This window comes from Poecilia formosa, unplaced genomic scaffold (genome assembly GCF_000485575.1).
Source record: "Poecilia formosa unplaced genomic scaffold, Poecilia_formosa-5.1.2 Scaffold174, whole genome shotgun sequence".
Lineage (NCBI taxonomy): Eukaryota > Metazoa > Chordata > Actinopteri > Cyprinodontiformes > Poeciliidae > Poecilia > Poecilia formosa.
This window is the reverse complement of record NW_006800113.1, coordinates 404,936-423,394: the sequence shown is the minus strand read 5'-3', so window position 1 is coordinate 423,394 and position 18,459 is coordinate 404,936. Positions and strand designations below refer to the sequence as shown.

Genomic DNA, 18,459 nt, shown 5'->3' with positions numbered 1-18,459 from the left:
TCCTTTTCATTCCAACCCTGAGAAGATACTAAAAACTTTACAACTTGCAAAATTATTCCTAGCTCTGTTTTCTCTCTGCATTTTTGTTTTGTTGGTAAGCCAACACAAAGCAGAAGTCATCTTTTTTGTGAAATTATTTTGTCCACAGCTCAGGTAGGAGAAACATTAGTTTTTATTGAAGAGCTGAAAGTAAACTTCTCTTCCTTTAGGGTTTGCACAATGTCTGTTACATTAATTCCCTAATAAGACATGTTTAAGTATTTAGCTCTAACAACACAGAATGTAAAAAAAAAAATAGTTTTTTGCCAAGCAGTATACATAATCTAACCCCTAGGGATCTTATATTTTTAAGCTTTAATTCATTGAAACTATAAATGTTTAAGCTTTCGTATCGGTGGGGTTTGTCCAAAATCTAGAGGAAAAAAATTTTTTTCACAAGATCTGAAACTGTGTGAAAAGTATCTCAGTTTAATCCAGAACCGGACGGAAAGCTGTGCTTTTTGCTCTGCATGATGCTGCCGTTTTGCTCCCCCCCTTTAGTTTTACTTTTCCTTCCCCTCGTTTGACCTGAAATTTCCATCTCTGCATTCCGTTGAGACGACCCGCCCCTCGGTTAAGCAAGTCGACTCAGTCGCAGTGCTCAGTTGCCACAGGGGGATCCTGCAAAAGTTTACCGTTAATTACTGCAAAAACAGAAAAGCAGAACCTACAGAACTGAACCTAAGCTGAACTTTGCACGCATTCGCAGCGCCTTGCCTGAAGTTAAACTCCGCGCCGCTCCTGGTTGGTGTCCTCCAGCCTGGGTTTAGTTGCAGCTCCGCCCACTAATGCAGAGCTCCGAGTGAAGAACGCCACTGCTTGCTTTTGTTGACTGCTTCCATTATTAGCTGGCGTCACGGCTGTAACGGTAGCATCTGAGCTGACTGATGCTTTTTGTTTTTGTCTTGTCTAACTTTGTTGTTCTCCTCCTCAATTAACCCATTTCTTCCCTTTTCTCTCTCTCTCTCTCTCTCTCTCTGTCTGTCGTTCTCTGCTTAAACACAACAGGGTCAGTGTTGTGCATGACCCCTGCTAGCAGTCTTGGTAGGTCCTGACGCTGCTCTCTCTCTCTTTCTCTCACTCACACACACACACACACCCACACACACATGCATTTAGGCTGATTTATGGTCTGCAGCCCGTACAGGTGAGATGAAAAGTCCCTTAAGATATTTTCTGAAGCATTTCTGGATATTTATTGAAGCTAAGTTTGCATCACCTGAAGGAGCTGCAGCTCCAAGCTCTTATTTCCCCACCGACTGACTCTGTTGCTAACGACTGTTTTTGTTTACGATTAAAGTGCTGACTCCTGAGCTCTAATATGGCTTCTGTTTTGCCGTGCCGTGTTAACCAGGAAATTTAAATCAGTTTCCCAGAGAGATTCCACAGAACTGGAAACGCAGTCATCAAAGCGGAGCTACAGCGCCTTGCAAAAGTATTTGCACCTCTAGAGCGTCGCAGTTAAGCCCTACTGTGGGTTGGTCTCGCATTAAATCCCAATTTGGCGTTGGAATGTGATGAAATGTGAAAAAGTCAAATATTAATTGCAAGGCGCTGACTATAAATAAGAACTTTTACCATGTTTTGACAGAATTGCATATTCTTGGCAGTAGCCATGTGGCGTTTTCCTGCTGTTCACTTGGTCAGGCCAACTGGTTTAAAATATGCGTCTTGTTAACTTCTCTGGGAAAGACATAAAACTGATTTTTTTTCCATATAAATTTCCTTACTTGTGATTGTAATCAGCTTCTCTCCTCTTGTTTTTTTGTTTTTGTTTGTTTTTTATCCTCCCATGCTGTCCTTCTCTCTTTCTGTCCTCCTGGCTTTGCATTGTGAATGGTTGCATGCCATCTGCTGGTGTAACCCTAACGATGGCTCGATGGCTCTCTCTCTCTCTCTCTCTCTCTCTCTCTCTCCCTCCCACCGCCATCGACAAAATGTTGCCGTCGACACTCGCCACGACTGTTGCCATGGTTGCCATAATGCTCCACCTACCTGTTCATTGCTACCCTTTCCTTCCCCTCCTTCCTCCCCCTTCGTCCTCAAAAACAAAGTCCCAATGATGTACAGTGCTACGCCTGCTACTGTCTCTGCAGCAACAACTCCTGCCACAAGTGTCCCCTACGCAGCAACAGCACCAGCCAATCAGGTTTGCTCCTTTTAAAGCTTTCTTTCATCAGTCCCTGGAGCTCTGAATAAGTACTGCCTCCCGATAGTGAGCTGCAACAAAACCTGCAGCTTTAGCCATACTCCAGTCATCCATGCGGCTGCACAGGGTGAAAGCCGGTGAGTGGGTGTTTTCCACACAGTTTAAAAGCAGAGGGACGCTACCTGAGTAGCGCCTCTTTTTTCCAGTAAAGACCACAACCCACTCCTAATGAAAAGCACTTCTTCAGAGCTCCCACATTTGCAAGTAGTACTTGTGTTATGTTGCACCACTTCCTGGTTTTGTTTTGCATGTTTTATTTTCCACTTTTCTTGTTGTCTGAAACGATGAGGCCACTTCCATCCGCAGCTGGGACGTCATCTGTACCGTTTGTGTGCAACGCAGACACAGACATTCGAGCAAACACGCACAAAAACATTCCTGCGGCTTGCTTTTAGTAGTAGCCACAGTTGAAACAAGATATTTCTGTACATCGTATCTAAATATCTGGCTCCACTGATGATTAAATAGAATTATTAGATTAAAATGAGGTCCAATCAGTTAACTAATAATGTCCGCTTTGACCTTCTTCCGCTGGTCAGCTTTAAGCAGAGGCAGTTGATACAGAAACAAAGATGGCGGGGACATACAAAAACGGGAATGAGAAATGGTCCAAACGAAAACAACGTGAGAAAACCACAATTTTCTGTTTATTTAGTCAGTACAATATAGCTGACACAAAATAATGTTAAAATCTAGTGACTGTTTTTTTTTTTCTTAAAAATATTATGAAAATATTATCCTTTTATGTTAAGGAAAGACACTCAACCCTCTTCATACAAGAGAAAATTCAGTATTTTTGTTTCTCTTTGAAATGGGAGCGTCTCAGTTAATCGTCAGTAAGCTCAATCAACTTTAGATTAACTCGTTACGCTTCTTCTTTGTTTTTCCTGAATGTAAGGTTGATGCGAGAGGTAAATCATGAGAAAACAGTTCCAGGGAAAATATAACCAGAGAAAAAATGGCCTCTGATCAAACGTCAGCCCTCCTGAAAAGACGAACAGCTCCAACCGCCAGGGTGAAGCACGTGCGGCCCCATTTTTAAACCTGGAAATTTCAGGAACGGTGGCAGCGCCCCGGCCTCGCTCACACAGCTGGCAGTCATTTACTGCTGGATCCAAGCAGAGGTGCTTTGAGGACACGCAGCAACGTGCTCCACATGTTAAACAGCAACAGTCAGGTGCTTTTTTTTTTCTTTTTTTATCTTTTTCTTCGAGTTTCCCCCCCCTTCTAAGTTTTAGAAAACCATCTTTGACAATCAAATAATTAACAGCAGTGCCTTTATCCCATCTGATGAGAGCGGAGCAACATTTTGCTTTCAAAAAACACAAACAGATATGTGTTGTCCGTTTCTTCATCATCATCAATCAAAGACCCATTACCCAGCGTCGTATTGCTCCTCATAGGCTGGCCGCGCGCGCACTTCCTGTGAGTCACCGTCTCTTCCTGTAATTGGCATGCAGCAGCAGTAGCAGCAGGAAGCAGAGCCACTCTTTAAAGATGCATGTGGGACAAGGAGCTGGAAAAAAGGGGTGACGTCAGCCCTTCGCTGTCTGGCTCCGTTTGCCTCCCACCCAGCAGTTAGGGGCGCACATCATCATCATCCTCCTCATCATCAGCTGCGCTGCATCCAGTCCTCACCTTGTTTACTCCACTCGCAGTCATGTGGTTTTATCAAATCCAGAACCCTGACTGGTTTTTATTCGTTTTCACCGCCTGACAGCCCTAACGCAGCTGGATTGAATCTCCTTTTAGTATCTGGGTGGTTTCTACCTCGTCTCATTCAGGCCAGAAAATATTTAAGATTCAAATGCTTTGAAAAATGAACAATTGAGGCTGAATGTAACTACTGCAAACACGTCAGATAGTTGCAGACAGCGCGACAGGTTCAGAGTCTGGTCAACTCACGACCGTCGAACCGTTAACGTGACACGACGTGAAGGAGCCAATCACGTCCCTCCATGTCTGAGCATAATATTAACCATGTGCTACCACTGCTGTGTCCCTGGTAACGTCACTACTGCTGCAGGAGCTTTCTAAAGGTGCAGCACCCTCTAGTGGCGGACTATTTTCACTACACATAGAGATTGTTTAACGATTAACTAAAACCATCATCTGTGTCTAGCCACTTTGTTGCTGCTTCTACTTTATTTTTTATTTTTTTTAACGGCTTCCTTCTGCGCTGTGGAGTGTTCGCGTCATACACACTGTGCCATCCCTATGTTGTGTGTGATGGGATCAGTGGCTCCCATCCTGCTGGCTGAATGCTGTCCACTAACAGGAACCATGCAGTGCTTTGTTCTGCACTGGCTTTCTGCCTGGGTCACCAACATGACTGCAGCCTGCAGCTCCTCTACCTTTACCCCCTTCAAAGATTCTCTCATCTTTGTCTGTCTTTCCTTGTTTGTTTGTTCCCCTCTCACCCCCAAGTGTTGCAGGTCGGCTATTTTAGCCTTTCGAAATGTATTCACACCCTATTTTGACACCCTGTTTTGCACCAACTTCAATATATTTTATTAGAATTTTATTCGAATGTATAGTTTGCTTCATCTAATGAAGTTGTAATTGACGATACCTCAGCTACTCTTATGTTGAAGCATAAGAGTAGGACTGCCAGCTATCTATCAAAACTTAACCACATCTACTGTAGGAGTTGTGATGTGGAAGCAGTTAAAACAAAAGAAGAATATTTAAAGTAGAAATTAGAGAAAAAGAGCTTCAGGTAGCTTAAGATGACGTTATATTTGATTTCTTTTGTAGCTCGTGAACTATTCGATGTAAACTAAAGCGGTCTCTTCCTTTGTTATTTCTGTGTCTCTGGCTTGCAGATCATCCTGAAGTGAGCGTCACCAGGGAAACGGAGTGTCACGAAGCTGCACTAGGAAGCCCAAAACAGCCCCTCTGTAAATACTACCTTGCCTCTCCCATAGAGGTCCAGCAACCTGCATGCTAAGAGTGTAACACTTCAATTTAACCACCAGAACTGCAGAGCCGCTGTAACACACACACACATTCACATTGAAAATAAAAGATATACACACATATATATTATATATATATATATATATCCAGATATATATATAAAATACTGTATGTATTGCTAGAAAACAGAATATGAACATGAAAAAGTCACAAATATTCTTATGTATCAGTGCAGACACACTATAGATACAGTGGAATATCAACTCTTGGATATTTATTTTAGAACTTCAGAGCAGCGTTCACCCCGACAGCCACACCTTCACGTCCCCTTTGCTGTTTCAAACGATAGCCTGCCCCAGACACCCGACATTTTCTGCCCGGAAACATCTGTCGCCATTAGAGCGCCAGGCGCTCGTTCCGTTTTTATTTTTGCCATCGCCCCTGTCGCTGCAGAGTCGCCCCGCTCGCCCTTTATTTGCCGTGAGTTCAGCTTGTTCGCAATGCAGTCCGGACTGGAGAAGCTTGACGAGGCTCGGGCCTGCGCCAAGGGCTCGACAGAAGCTGGAGGGGTTAGCTTCAGTCATACCAAGCCTTTTGTGTGTGTACGTGCGACTGTGTGCGTTGTGTGTGTCGTTGTCAGGAAACTGATGGTCTGCCGGCAGACTGCGACTTTAAGCGAGGACTTGCAACTCCAGGCCTGGTAAATGAGATTTTTTTTTTTTTTTTTTTTAGAACCGGGGGACATGTGAGGGACTTAAGTGCTAAATCTAAACATAAAAACAAACAACAACAAAAAGTTTGAAAAAAACAAAACAAAAAAAAACAAAGAAAACGGTGCATTTGACGACACTCGTCAAGCAAAAAGATGACTTGAACTTTGAACTGGAGGGCTATCTGTGACCGTCGGTTGTCCTGTCCAACCCTACTATCACCGATAATCCTGTTTCCATTTTAGAAAACTTGTAGAAGTGCCTCAAAAAAGAAATTTTTAAAAGAAGCTCATCGACGACACATAAAGCATCCAGGGTGTGGATCACTAAGAGTCACAAAAAAAGCCCCACCGGCTGTTAAATCCATACGGACTCTTTTCGGGGAAAGACATTACACTTCACGTTGCCGGTCGGGGTGAGGGTTGGGGGACAACTTCCCCGGCAACGGCTACTTTTACATCACAAGTGACTTCACTGCAAGGAGAGAATTTCAAGGATCGACAAATCAAAACTAGCATTGTAGAATGTTTGGTGACGTTTCACGGTGTATCCGTCGTTTCTTACATCGGTTTCAGTAGTTTACATGAGGAAAGTGAGTGAGAAAAACAACGTATTGTAAACTGTGTAATGTATGTAAAGTGTCTGTTATTTTGACAGTTTCTATTCACGGTTCTAGAAAAATGTATTCAGACTTATTTAAAGAAGTTGTGTTGTGTCTACTATCAAGGTGTGTTTGACCCTCCGCCTCCTGCAACAAGTGTTCATTTTTCAAGGCCAAGACAAGAAAAATATCATTTGGATTTGATTTCTTTTTTTCTTTTTCTTTTTTTCTTGAAGTTTTTCTCCATTTGATCAAAAATTCTGATGTAATCTCATGGTGCTTGATCAACACTGACAATCCACAATCGAAACAGTTTGTTTTCATGCACATTGTGACCTGTATGTACACCGTAGCAACAATGATGTAATAATGGCCAATAACTGGATTTAGGTCATTTTAAACATAATATTGTTGTGATGCATTTGAGCCAATAACCCAACATAACACCTTATGTCATCCAGCATAAGTGTTTATAAGTGAATAACAAAGCAACTGGGAAAAATTGGCTTTATTTGCGATAATTGTAGTCCTGTTTATGCAGGTATTGTCGCCCCACAAGAAAACTCCCAACGTAGGATTCTTGACACCTAAAAGGTTCCCTATAGAAAAAAATTGCTATAAAAATGATATAAGTGCTAAGTTTGACTCTAATCAGAAAGCGTTCATTTTCAACGATTTCTTACATTTTTCTCATTAAATTAAATTTTTTTAAATTATATAAATTGTGTAGTGCAGAGTGGAATGATTTGGGCGATGTGAAGGTTTGAACTAGACAATTTTGTGTTGCAATAATTTATTTCTATGCAATAGCACAACAAAGTACAACAAATGGGTTCCATTTAGACCCCTTTATCTGTTGTGCTGCCAACTAGTGGCTGAATATGTATTCCCATGAAAATAAAAATTATAATAACCCCTTAAATTTTTAAAATGTGTATAAGGAATTAGTTTTTTGTGGCAGAAATTCTAAATAAAGTATATTGCTATTTAAATATACAGTTAACATAAGATGAAATGGGAACCAATTTGGGTAAGGATGTAACTTTTAACTTTTTGAGGTTTAAGGGGAAGTGAGGTGGAGATTTTTAGCAATCATTCAAACTGTTTCTATTTGGAAAATTCCATATAACACTGACAAAAATATCGGCAATTAAAAAATGAAAAGTGACTAAAAGGGAACAATTGGGTCTACAGAAGTTAATGCTATGCTAATAGTGTGAGAACTAATTATGCTATTAGCAAAATGTCACATTAATGGCCCACAAACTTAACATTTTTTTTCCATTACTCTTTCATAACATTTAAAATGGTATTTGTTGCGCTGCTGGTCATTATTACCTTATCGGTTGCTACTCACCCTTTTGTGAAAGGTGGTAAATTGTCCTATTTTGTTGTAATTTATCTTGCGTCACTCTAGGTGAGGTTTTACTCAGAAATGATGTTGTAAACTATCCTGTTTTGAGATGAATGTAATTTATTGAGCTGTGCAGCGTTTCTGCACGGATCGTTTTGTTTTTTTTGTTTTTTTTTAAAGGCCAAGCCCTCCGTCGAGTCGGCAGATGAGGAGTCACGCTGCGGCGGGGGCCGGGGGGGGGAGGCTTGAAAAGCTCTCCCCCAGCGACGGAACTGGAAACATTTCTGGATCTTTCTCGCCCTCTCGTCGAGGTTAAAAAGAAAAAAAAAATTTGGAAAAAGATCACAGCGTAGTACTAGAGTTGCTTGTGTTACTGAGGAGGGTGGGAGAAAAAGTTTATTGTATAGATGACGTTTTACCAACGAAAAAAGTGAAAGGAAAAAAATTTTTTGAAAAAGATGTACTTTTCACTCTAGTATGATAGTATTTCATAACAATATTAAGTTGTTGCAGTGGCAACCAAATGTTACAGTTACTAAAGTTTGGTATTTTTGTAAATGACATTAAGTTCATTTTTGTTCGTTTTGTTCTTTTGTTTTTTTTGCTAGAACACTGTACACAAGGTAGATTGTAAAGAAGATATGAACATTTCTTATTCAACAAGAATATGACAGTGACCTGATATTTTCACTAGCAAATAACAGCCTCTATACTGACTGTAACACTTCTAGATTTAAAATCATCAATGTTATATAGATTACATATAAATATGAATATATATATATATGTAAGAACTAAATATTCTATAAATTATTAAGTTCAGATGTAAAACTCCTCCCCTGACAAAGGACCTTTAAGTTCCACACTGAGACGTTTTATTTGAAGCGTATTTATCCGTAGATTTTAGGATTGCACTTTTTTTTGTTTGTTTTTCCACTTCCTTTAGACTTCAAAGGCATCAGTAATTAATTCAACATATTGTTGCATGGGAAAATATTTTTCATTACTTACTAAACGATAACATACTGAATGTTTTTAAAGAGAAACAAAAGAAAAAAATATGTCTGCAGCAATCTTGTGTATGGGATCCCTTTGAGGCGTAAGGTTTGCTGTCGTTGATGGTTTTAAAAAAAAGAGAACGGGGAAGACAAAAAAAAAAGGAGAAATGTAAGCACTTTCTGAGCAGTTGGTCAACTGAGCAGACTCAGCTTATCCAAACACTTTGCCTTATCTTGAGTCCATCGTGCTTGAGGTTTTATGTTTTTAAGAGCTCTTCTGAAATTTATTAAAAACGACTTGAACGGTCTCACTTCTCAAATCCCTTCCGGAGTTTCATTTCGAATGTGATTCTTTATATCCGAGGTCGTTTTAATTTTCCTTAAAGGTTTTAATGTGTGTGTCATGAAGCCAACTGGGAGCACTGCAAACCGAACTGGTCTCCCAGAGTACGTAGTAGCCGTGTTGGATCCCATTGTAAGGCAATTATGTATTACATAATACAGCTTATGTAATACATAATACATAAGCTGTATTATTACAATACAGCTTATGTAATAAGCTATGTATTACAGCTTATGTAATACAGCTTATGTAATAAGCTGTAATACATAAGCTTATTACAGTTTATGTAATAAGCTTATTACACAAGCTGTAATAAGCTTATGACAGCTTATTACAGTTGCCATAAGCTGTAATTCACAGCTTATGACAGCAGAGGGCACTACAGTAGAGACCTCAGGGTTGCAGTCTCCTTTACACAGTTAAACTGACAATAAGACCCTCTTTGGATTCATAGTTTTAATGTAATCCTTTTAAATGTATTCTTTTGCATATATTTTGTGCTATTTTATGTTTATATAGTCAGTTGTTTCTTTGGTTCCAGCGAGATAGTGTAAAATCTATTGAGAGAACGAAATAAAGAAAATGAAATTATCTTTGTTTTGCCCTGTTTGTGTGTGTGTGTGTGTGTGTGTGTGTGTGTTTATACATTTAATAAAAAGATGTTTTTAAAGAAAACTAGAAATAAAAAGATGTTTTTAAAGAAAACTAGAAACATATGAAACCAGCAGGGTTCCAACGTCTTTTCTCTGGAATCTGTTCTGCCATTTTCCCTGAAGCGCCACAGTTGGACCCAAACTCCCACCGCCATAAAAACTAAACATTGGGCATTGAGTGGATTCAGAACTGCATGGATTTAGGAATGCCTGAGAGTTAATCAGTTATGTTTTTATGACATATTTTAAGACATGAAGAAGCCAAAGACTAGTACAAGTAAGATTTTTGCATAATTTCTTTTTATTTTGGCGTCATTTCCTGTGACTTTAGTAGAGCAAAATAAAAACAAAAATAGATTTCCTATGAGGGGTTACTAATTAACTTAATTTGTAAAAATAGTGTTTTATACATTTGCAGCACTTTTTACCTCAGCAGTAACCTTCAATGATCTCCTTCAATAAACTCCCAATATTTAAAAAAATGTCAAGTTGCAACTAAAATAAAGGAGCGTAATAATAAGACTAATTGTTACTTTCACTCTGTTGTTAAAGGCAACGAAATTTGCTGAGATTTTACAGGAGTTAACCTATTTCTAGATATTCCTCGCCCAGTTATAAAATTTCCACTTGTGTGCTCTGTATCTAATGTTCTGTCGCAAAGAGTCAACAGGGTTCCAAGAAATGTGTTGAGGACTTGAGAGGAATCAAAAGTGAAGACACCATCAACTTGTTCTCCTCTAATGCTGCAACCTGCCTGGAGCACCAAGTACAAGGCGTTCGGCGCTCAGAGACATGGTTAAGGTAATGAAGACTGAAACCGGTAACGTATATCGGTATGTTATGAGACAGATGATCAATGGAAAAATCGATCTCCATCTACTGCCTGAGCTACTATTGATGAAATCTGATCAAAAACGACCAATCGGAGCCAGGAGGCGGGTCTTAGCGCTGTCAATAAATCTCATGTAGCTGCTAAATGGTGGAGAAACAATTTACCGGGAAACCGTTCATTGGTGGCTATTCTAAGTAGCCTGAGCATTCACAACAGAATCTGGAGGGGGGATGAGCAGCGCCACAGGAGATTGTGATTGACAACACTAAGGCCTGCTTCCTGCCTCTGATTGGTTGTTTCTAGTTAGCACTGGGAGAAGGCAAAGGATCTCTATTTTTTTCACAGATTATCTGTCTCATGCCATACCTTCACCACATAGCAACAGCTTAAAAAACAAAATAAAAAAAATGCTCAGTAATTAAATTAAAAAGATTGCTGTTGTTAATGTATAATTTTAAGGTATAAATCAAATATGTGGCGTTATTCCAGAATTGCCCCTCCTCCCTCCCTGTTAAACAGTGGCACTAATCGCCCTCCATATCTTCCAGGAAATGGTCGCATCCAGAGGATGCGCCGACTCCAGAGGCGTGGATTCCCAGCTCCACTGTCGTCTTAAGGCTACATCTGCTCGTTGCCTTTAACTCCGCCGAACCCCGCGGTGCAGGGAAATGTAGCGCTGGCTCTCTGTTTTGTCGGCGCATTAAAAAAAATGAGCCGTCTAGATGTTTCTAATAATAGCCGCTCTTATTTTTACCCCACCGCCGCCTTATTGCATTATGGATGCCTCTGGAATGGTGTCCCTTCGAGGTAGCGTGGGAATATCTCAGTAGAGAGGCTGCTCCAGCATCCATTCCTGTGTAGCTGTGGGGAGCATCTCGTCTTCCGGAGGCTGGCTGCAGGCTCCTGTGCGAGGGGATGCGTTTCTTCTTTCTCCTCTGCACGCCGGGTTTGACTCCAGAGGAGCGGTAGGCGATGCGGGAGTACAAGGTGGTGGTGCTGGGCAGCGGCGGGGTGGGCAAGTCCGCGCTGACGGTCCAGTTCGTCACCGGGACGTTCATAGAGAAGTACGACCCGACCATTGAAGATTTCTACAGGAAGGAGATCGAGGTGGACTCTTCTCCGTCGGTGCTGGAGATCCTGGACACGGCGGGGACCGAGCAGTTCGCCTCCATGAGGGACCTTTACATCAGAAACGGCCAGGGCTTCATCCTGGTCTACAGTCTGGTGAACCAGCAAAGTTTTCAGGACATCAAGCCCATGAGGGACCAGATCATCAGGGTCAAGAGGTGAGACCCTGTCCGGCTGCATGCATTCCAAATATACGTAAAGTTGATATAAAATATGTGCTTGATAATGGATGAAGGCGAAATGGCTGACTGCCCAGGGCTGCAGGGCCTAGGGGTACGCCACAAGGAGCTTGGGGCAAAAATATATTTTTGCCCCAAAATATATTTTTGATATATTTGATGTTTTATTTTATTAAATAAAACATCATCAGTTGCACCTTTAATGACATGTGATATAATTTGTATCTAAACGAATGGATGGTTTTGTTTTGAACTGTTTAAAATTGTAGATATTTACAACTAGTCAGATGTCAACTGGATTGTTTGTAAATGAAATAATCCAGTGATGGATTTATAAAGTTTGTATTCTGGAAAACAAAAAGGTAGCATTTTTCTTGGCACCCTTTTGAAGTGAGACGTGTGAAAACGTTCTGTTTAAGTCAATCAATGTGAGATCAGTGCTGTTTTTAGTAAGTTGTGTCGTGAAAAGTGGGTGTGTCTTTTTTGGTTGTGTGTGAGGCAGCGCAAGCTGTTTATACAAAAACACTACCACTGATGTGTGTAGGGGAAGTATTACAATTGGTTTTATGTGCTTTAAATGCACCAGCTAAGAAAAATCACAACATCAGAAAATACTAATAACCCTTTTGTTCCCGAATAAAACCAAGACCCATCCTTTCATCTTCCCTCTCTTCTTCTTCGCCCGAGTCGTCCGTGGAAAAACTTCAACTGGTTTCCGCCATAATAGCCCAGCTGCAGCTCACCTGTCTCACAGCAACCATCCAAAGTGTCCCAGATTCTTCTACGGCGTCTCTCACACTTGATTTAACTCCGAACAGCTTTGATCGGCTCGGACAATGACTCAGTCTGTCCACTGAGGTCATCTCTGAGAAAAAAAAGAAAATCCGCAATCCATTCCTTTTTCAGCAGTGATCTTGTTGTAAATTCTTGGCCCTGAGCCTCTTTTAATTTATGGCTCCTCTCTCAAAATGTGTTGAACAGATGATTTCGATTTTTGGGGGGGTTTGATATTGACGTCAAGACCCAACGCCGTTGGAATTTGACTAAAAATGTTATGGCGTAACGTTCCCGTTTCCAGAGGTTCAGCTCAGCTCTTGGAGTGAACCGGATGACCTGAGTGGAAGCAGGATGACGATGCACAGCAGAGGCGAATGCATGAGGGAACTCCACAGACATGAATAATATAACGATGGAGCACAGCAGCCTCCAGTCAGCTGCCACCCCTAAACAAGAGCCACCAGGTTTCTACCTGAGTTTCACTCTGCTGCAGAATCTGGGATAAGGAAAAGGCCTCAGGCGTAATCAGACTTGGGGAAAACATTTTCACATCTAAACACAACTACACCAATTAATCACGATTAATCGAGTCATTGAAATAATTGTCAACTAATTTAGTAATCGATTAATTGTTAACTAGTGTATAGACTCAAAAAAGGCCACTAGATGACAGGACAATATATTCAGAGCAGTAATTAAACCGAAACTGTACAATATATAAACATATTTTGCAATTAAGATTTAAAAAAGTCTCAAGTGGAGGTTTTAGCTTCACCTGGTTCAAATTCTGTAAAATAAAAAGAAAAAAGAAAGAAAAAAACTCTAAGCACCTTTTGCAATCCAATTATTAACATTTTCATCCAAATAGATTGTCGACAGATTCATTTTATGTTGATGTTGGGTGAAGCAGAAATGCCTGAGTTTTTCACATGTTGATGTTAGAAACTTTTTTTTTTGTTTGTTTGTTTTTAGCTGCACATGCATCCTTTGCCGAAAATGATCAAGCATTCACTAAAAGATGGCTAAATTATCTGAATGTTTATGTTCTCGTTTAGAAAAGGTAATGGAAATATTTGTATATTTGCATATTTTAATGTATTTCTAATATTATATAAAATAAGCTTCAGTAGTTAAATGAAAAATCAGCAGAAATGACCATTTTTTTTATCCGATTAATCTTCAGAATAATAGAATAGTCGATTACTGAAATTTTAGCTAAAGTCCTAATATATATGTATTTCGATCCAGGTCTGACTTTTGGGGATTTTATTGGTAAAAACTTCACAATTATTCGCAGTAAAGACAGTTATTTTTGTGTCTACAGCAATTCAAGGCACATGATGAATCGTTCCACCGTCTCATCTGTGTTTTATGATCGCCACATGCACAACTACGTTCACACAACAATGCTAGCTCCTGGTCTCCATTAGCTATCTCTCCTCCCTCCAAACTTGTTGCTGAGCCAGCAGCAGTAACAACAAACACCACACAGAGATGTGTGCCCACTCACTAGAACTTAATGGGATTGTTTTGCGTGAAAGCCAAGAAGACATCAGGCCTCCATTAGGGAGCCACATGAACGAGAAAGCATATGCAGAGGGAAACGTGGGCAAGAAAAGGTAGGAACCTGCAAACTCCTGCGGTGCACAAGCACAGCATCCGATCTAAAGGCTTTATGGAAGACGTTTTGTGTGAAAACAACAACCGGGTGTGGCCTTCCCAGCAAGCCGATCGCCTCCTTGGCATGTCGAGGTTTTACTGTCCCTCACCCCACGAGGAGAGAGCATGTTCAAAGCACTAGAGCCGCGTTTTCACGCTGCACTGATGCTGTGTCTAATAGCAGGAGGTGAGCGTCACGCTATGCTGAGTGGGAATAGGGTGGAGAGGCTAAAACTGTGATCCCGGAGGGCACTTTGGTGTAGGTACGAAGCAATTTTCTTGACCAGAGGCTTTTAGTGTTTGCAATCAGGGCAGAGAGAGTTGTTTAAGCAGCCGCCTCTTAGCCACTCATTGGATTTAATGTATTTACTGCAGCATGTTTGCTGAAGTCTTTTAACCCAGCTCGTCATTTCACACGTCTTTGGAAGCTGATGGTACTCTTTGTGTTGTTCTAATCCAGAATAGGAAAAAAAAAACAAGGACCCAAAATGCCTTTGGCGGTCTAACGCTTGTGACTAAATAACAAAAACAAAGCCCCCTCCTTGTTAATTATATTGCAACCTCTTCGACTTATCTTGTAACCCCTCAGGGCTACAAACATGCTTTGATGTCTATCTCCAATTTCCTACATTTAGATGACAATCACCACTAGTCGCCACTAGGGAGCTGGAAACCAGAGACTGTACTCCCAGATGCCAAATGAGAGGAAACGGTGAGCGTCCATGGCGCCTGGGACTCCTTGGTTGGAGAAAGCGGGGTACAGTTTAGGTAGATCCAATGTATAAGTGAATTTTTAATCACTTTAAAAGCAATATTATAAAGATCAGTTCAAAGAAAATCATTTGACATTGGTTAGGGTGAGAGAAAGGGGATATTCGTGGGTCTCTGGGTGATTACAGAGTTACATTTTAAAGAAATGTTTTGATTTTATCTGGATTCAGAGGAAGAAAATGAATTTTTTAAGGGTTTTTTTCAGTCAGCATGAGGAATTTGAAAACCATATTGTGCCTAAGAGTATTCTGAGTGACTCAAACAATTGGTGAGTCGGTAATGCAACCTAATGGATGCATTCTCTAAAGAGAAGGAAGTAAAATAGTGAACTACCATAGCTGGAAAATGTCATAAATATTTAAGTTTGGCATATCTGCGTGTTTATTTTTGAAAGAATATTACCTTTACATAAGGTTAATTGTCAACATACGCCTCTGGCACTATCACAGGCTTAATTTAATATCCAGCTAAACTAGACTGACTTGGGTTAAAAAATATGTAGCATGAGTCCTGAATATTGTTAGTGCCATGTATGCTACACATGTGCCCTGATAAATCCTTACTCACCTCAGAATGCTGAATGCTTGAATTGGCTCCAACTGACTGCAGCCTGACCTATTTTCTGATTGTTGTTAGGGCATTTAGTGGTGTTTTTAATCGATTGATTCTGTTCGAATCAATCGATTCTGTTCGATTGAGGACCAAAATTGCAACATTTGTTACATTTTCAGCAGATGCAGTCTGTTCCCTCACTCGCCTGTGGTGGCGCTGCACCAAAAACTACTGAAGGAAACGACACTTAATCTTCTGAAGAAGACTGAGCGAAATTTTGTTCTTCATGAAATGTAAACAAAAATAATTTTAGTGGTTGTAGGACCACGAGATGTTTCTCCGGCCAGCACTAGACACGTGCTTGTTTTGGTTATATTTACCCAGAATGCCTTGCGCTACAGTCTGCTTCCTGAAAACATAGGATGAGCAGAAAACTGAAAATATCACCTTAATAAAGATCACAGATTACTTTATCAGTTGATCATGTTTTAATTTTTTTTTATTATTATTTTTAAATGAGTATTTTAAGGTTTCTCCCAGTTATTCTGTTTAAAGTTTTCCTTCGATTTTATTCTTTCAATATATTTTCTTTATCTCTGTTTTTCTCCAGAACATTTTGAATGACCTACTGCATGACTGCTGCAATACAGATAAACTTGCTTTGCCTCACCAGTTCAAAAAACCCAAACAAACCTTTTAAGCTTCTCTCTGTGAACTCCCGTACAAAGTTTAGTGTCTCTGCTGCTAACGTACAGATGACCCGAATTGACTCGTGAGTCGAAATGCTTCAAAGTAAGTTATCTTGGTTTATTGCAGGAATATTCACAGTCTGATATTTATTCTCCCTGACTTCTCCTTCATGCCTCTCGCGCGCTGCAGCATGGGTGCTACAGAAGCTTTGTTCTCCGGCAGTAACACCCTTTGGGAGTTGACGCAGAGTTTGGTGCTACAGAGGCTGCGATTGTTTCGGATACAAGGCGGCGTTGTTGCACACCATAACTCCGCCGACAATGAATTAAGAACAGATGCGGAGAGAACGGAGATGGCTGCGGGGCCTCCTGTCAAAGATGCCTGACTGTTTATTTTCTGTTTGCGTGTGTTTTCGCCTCCCCCCTTCTGTGGGGGCTTGTGAAAATGAGTTAGTGAAGTCACTGCAGATATTTAGCACAGCAGGTAGCCCAATAAATGTGATGCAGCCAGGGGGGGATAAATGGAAAAACTCGAGCCAACATTTTTTATTTTTTTTTTATTTATTTTTTTGTTATAAAGATGCATTTGGTGTGTGTCGGAGCGTTGCATGTTTGTATTTTCCCATCTAGCAGCTGAAATAACACCCTGCAGAGTACATGGCAGTAAGATGTTTTTTTGTGTAGCTTGTTAAAGTTGTTTCACATTCCTGGCACTTGGTGAGGATGCAGCTTCTTAAAAACCCAAGACTGTTCTGAATCTGAGCTACAGACGATGAGGGCTGCAGGAACCTAAGCTGAAAACATTTAGTATTGTTCTGAAAACGGTTTATCACAACAGACATCTGATTCTGTAGCTCACCTCCTGCTGTCTGTTTGTCTTTTAATCTAATTAGCTTCTCTCTCTCCCATATTCATACCTCCAGGAGTTCCAGCCAAGCATATGCTAATTGAGCTGCATCACTCCCCCGACATTTAAATGCCTCTTTTTGGCCACTTGAGGGCAGCAAAAAACTAGACGCTGTCAATTTCAGTTTTGCTTCCAAGCTATTTTAAATTGGTGTCTTTTTTTTTTTTTTAGCTTTTATGTAATAAAAATATTATTTGACTTAATTTGTTTAGTAGGGAATATAAGAAAAATAGATTCACACTGGTAGCGAAATCTTTTCTGTCCTACCATTACAAACATAAACATGTTTCTTTACCTTTTCTTTATCAAATGGTAAAGAAACTTCAGCTGGAACTGTGCATTCATTATTAGAATGGTTTTGTGTTTACTTCCTGGTTTATTGTTGTATTTTGTTCTTTGCGCACACGGACTTCGTTTTCTTAGATTGGCGTTGCTCTTTTCTCTTCTCTTTGACTTTGAGTTCAGCTCGCTTGCGTTAATTAATCCATGTGAAGAGTTCATCTGGTTCCTTTTGTCATTTTCTCTAAACTCAACGGATCGTATTCGAAATAAGCATCTGCTCTCCAAATCTCCTCTTCCGTTTTCGTTTCAGATGCTCATATCTTAGTGCTCAGCTGTGCTCCGGATCGACATGTTGGCCGGCGTAATTTTGGAAACCGTGATGGACTCCGGTGCTTAATCCTGAGAACCGACTGATGTATTATTCAATAATACACGACGTGGAGCAGTAGAGCGTCGATCCCTGCGGTACGGGGCTTCTTCATGCTGAATTAGGCAGCTTCGCATCATCTGGTGAGGAAGAAGCAGGAGCTAGGATGCTACAACAAACAATCCCAATACAACCCCCTCCTACTTTGCCCCCCTGCCGCCCCGCCTGGATCAGGAGAAACCGGCTCTCCCTGTGTCTTTGTAGTTATATATAGAGTTTCTCCTGCAAGCCTGTCAAATTGCATTTGTCTGAACGTTGCTCTCTATGTTCATACCTCAAGCCCTCTAGACTTGGGCTTTCCAAGCAAACAGGCCGACGCGAGATGCTTGCCCTGCTGAGGTCAGCTGCTGCCTCTGTGTGTGTGTGGGGGAGTGTGTGTGTGTGTGTGTGTGTGTGTGTGTGTGTGTGTGTGTGTGTGTGTGTGTGTGTG

General features: G+C 40.7%; 2 protein-coding genes across 13 annotated transcripts in view; both read left to right on the top strand.

The window, feature by feature from the left end:
• The window catches only part of mbnl2 (muscleblind-like splicing regulator 2), a 42,335-nt gene extending 33,355 nt beyond the window's left edge, over positions 1–8,980 (top strand). For 4 of the 12 annotated variants that reach the window (XM_016678116.1, XM_007565297.2, XM_007565296.2 and 1 more), the window contains 2 exons: positions 1,048–1,083; positions 5,074–8,980. In XM_016678116.1, the coding sequence (XP_016533602.1) occupies positions 1,048–1,083; positions 5,074–5,198 (161 nt within the window). In that variant the 3' untranslated portion in view covers positions 5,199–8,980. Of the gene's footprint in view, positions 1–1,047; positions 1,084–2,093; positions 2,189–5,073 lie in introns of all 12 variants that reach the window. The other 8 variants (XM_016678118.1, XM_007565301.2, XM_007565302.2 and 5 more) reach the window with 5 other exon arrangements.
• Positions 8,981–11,089: 2,109 nt separating this feature from the next.
• The window catches only part of LOC103147111 (ras-related protein Rap-2a-like), an 11,059-nt gene continuing 3,689 nt past the window's right edge, over positions 11,090–18,459 (top strand). The window contains exon 1 of the mRNA XM_007565294.2: positions 11,090–11,944. Coding sequence (XP_007565356.1) covers positions 11,631–11,944 — 314 coding nt within the window. The 5' untranslated portion in view covers positions 11,090–11,630. The remainder of the gene's footprint in view (positions 11,945–18,459) is intronic.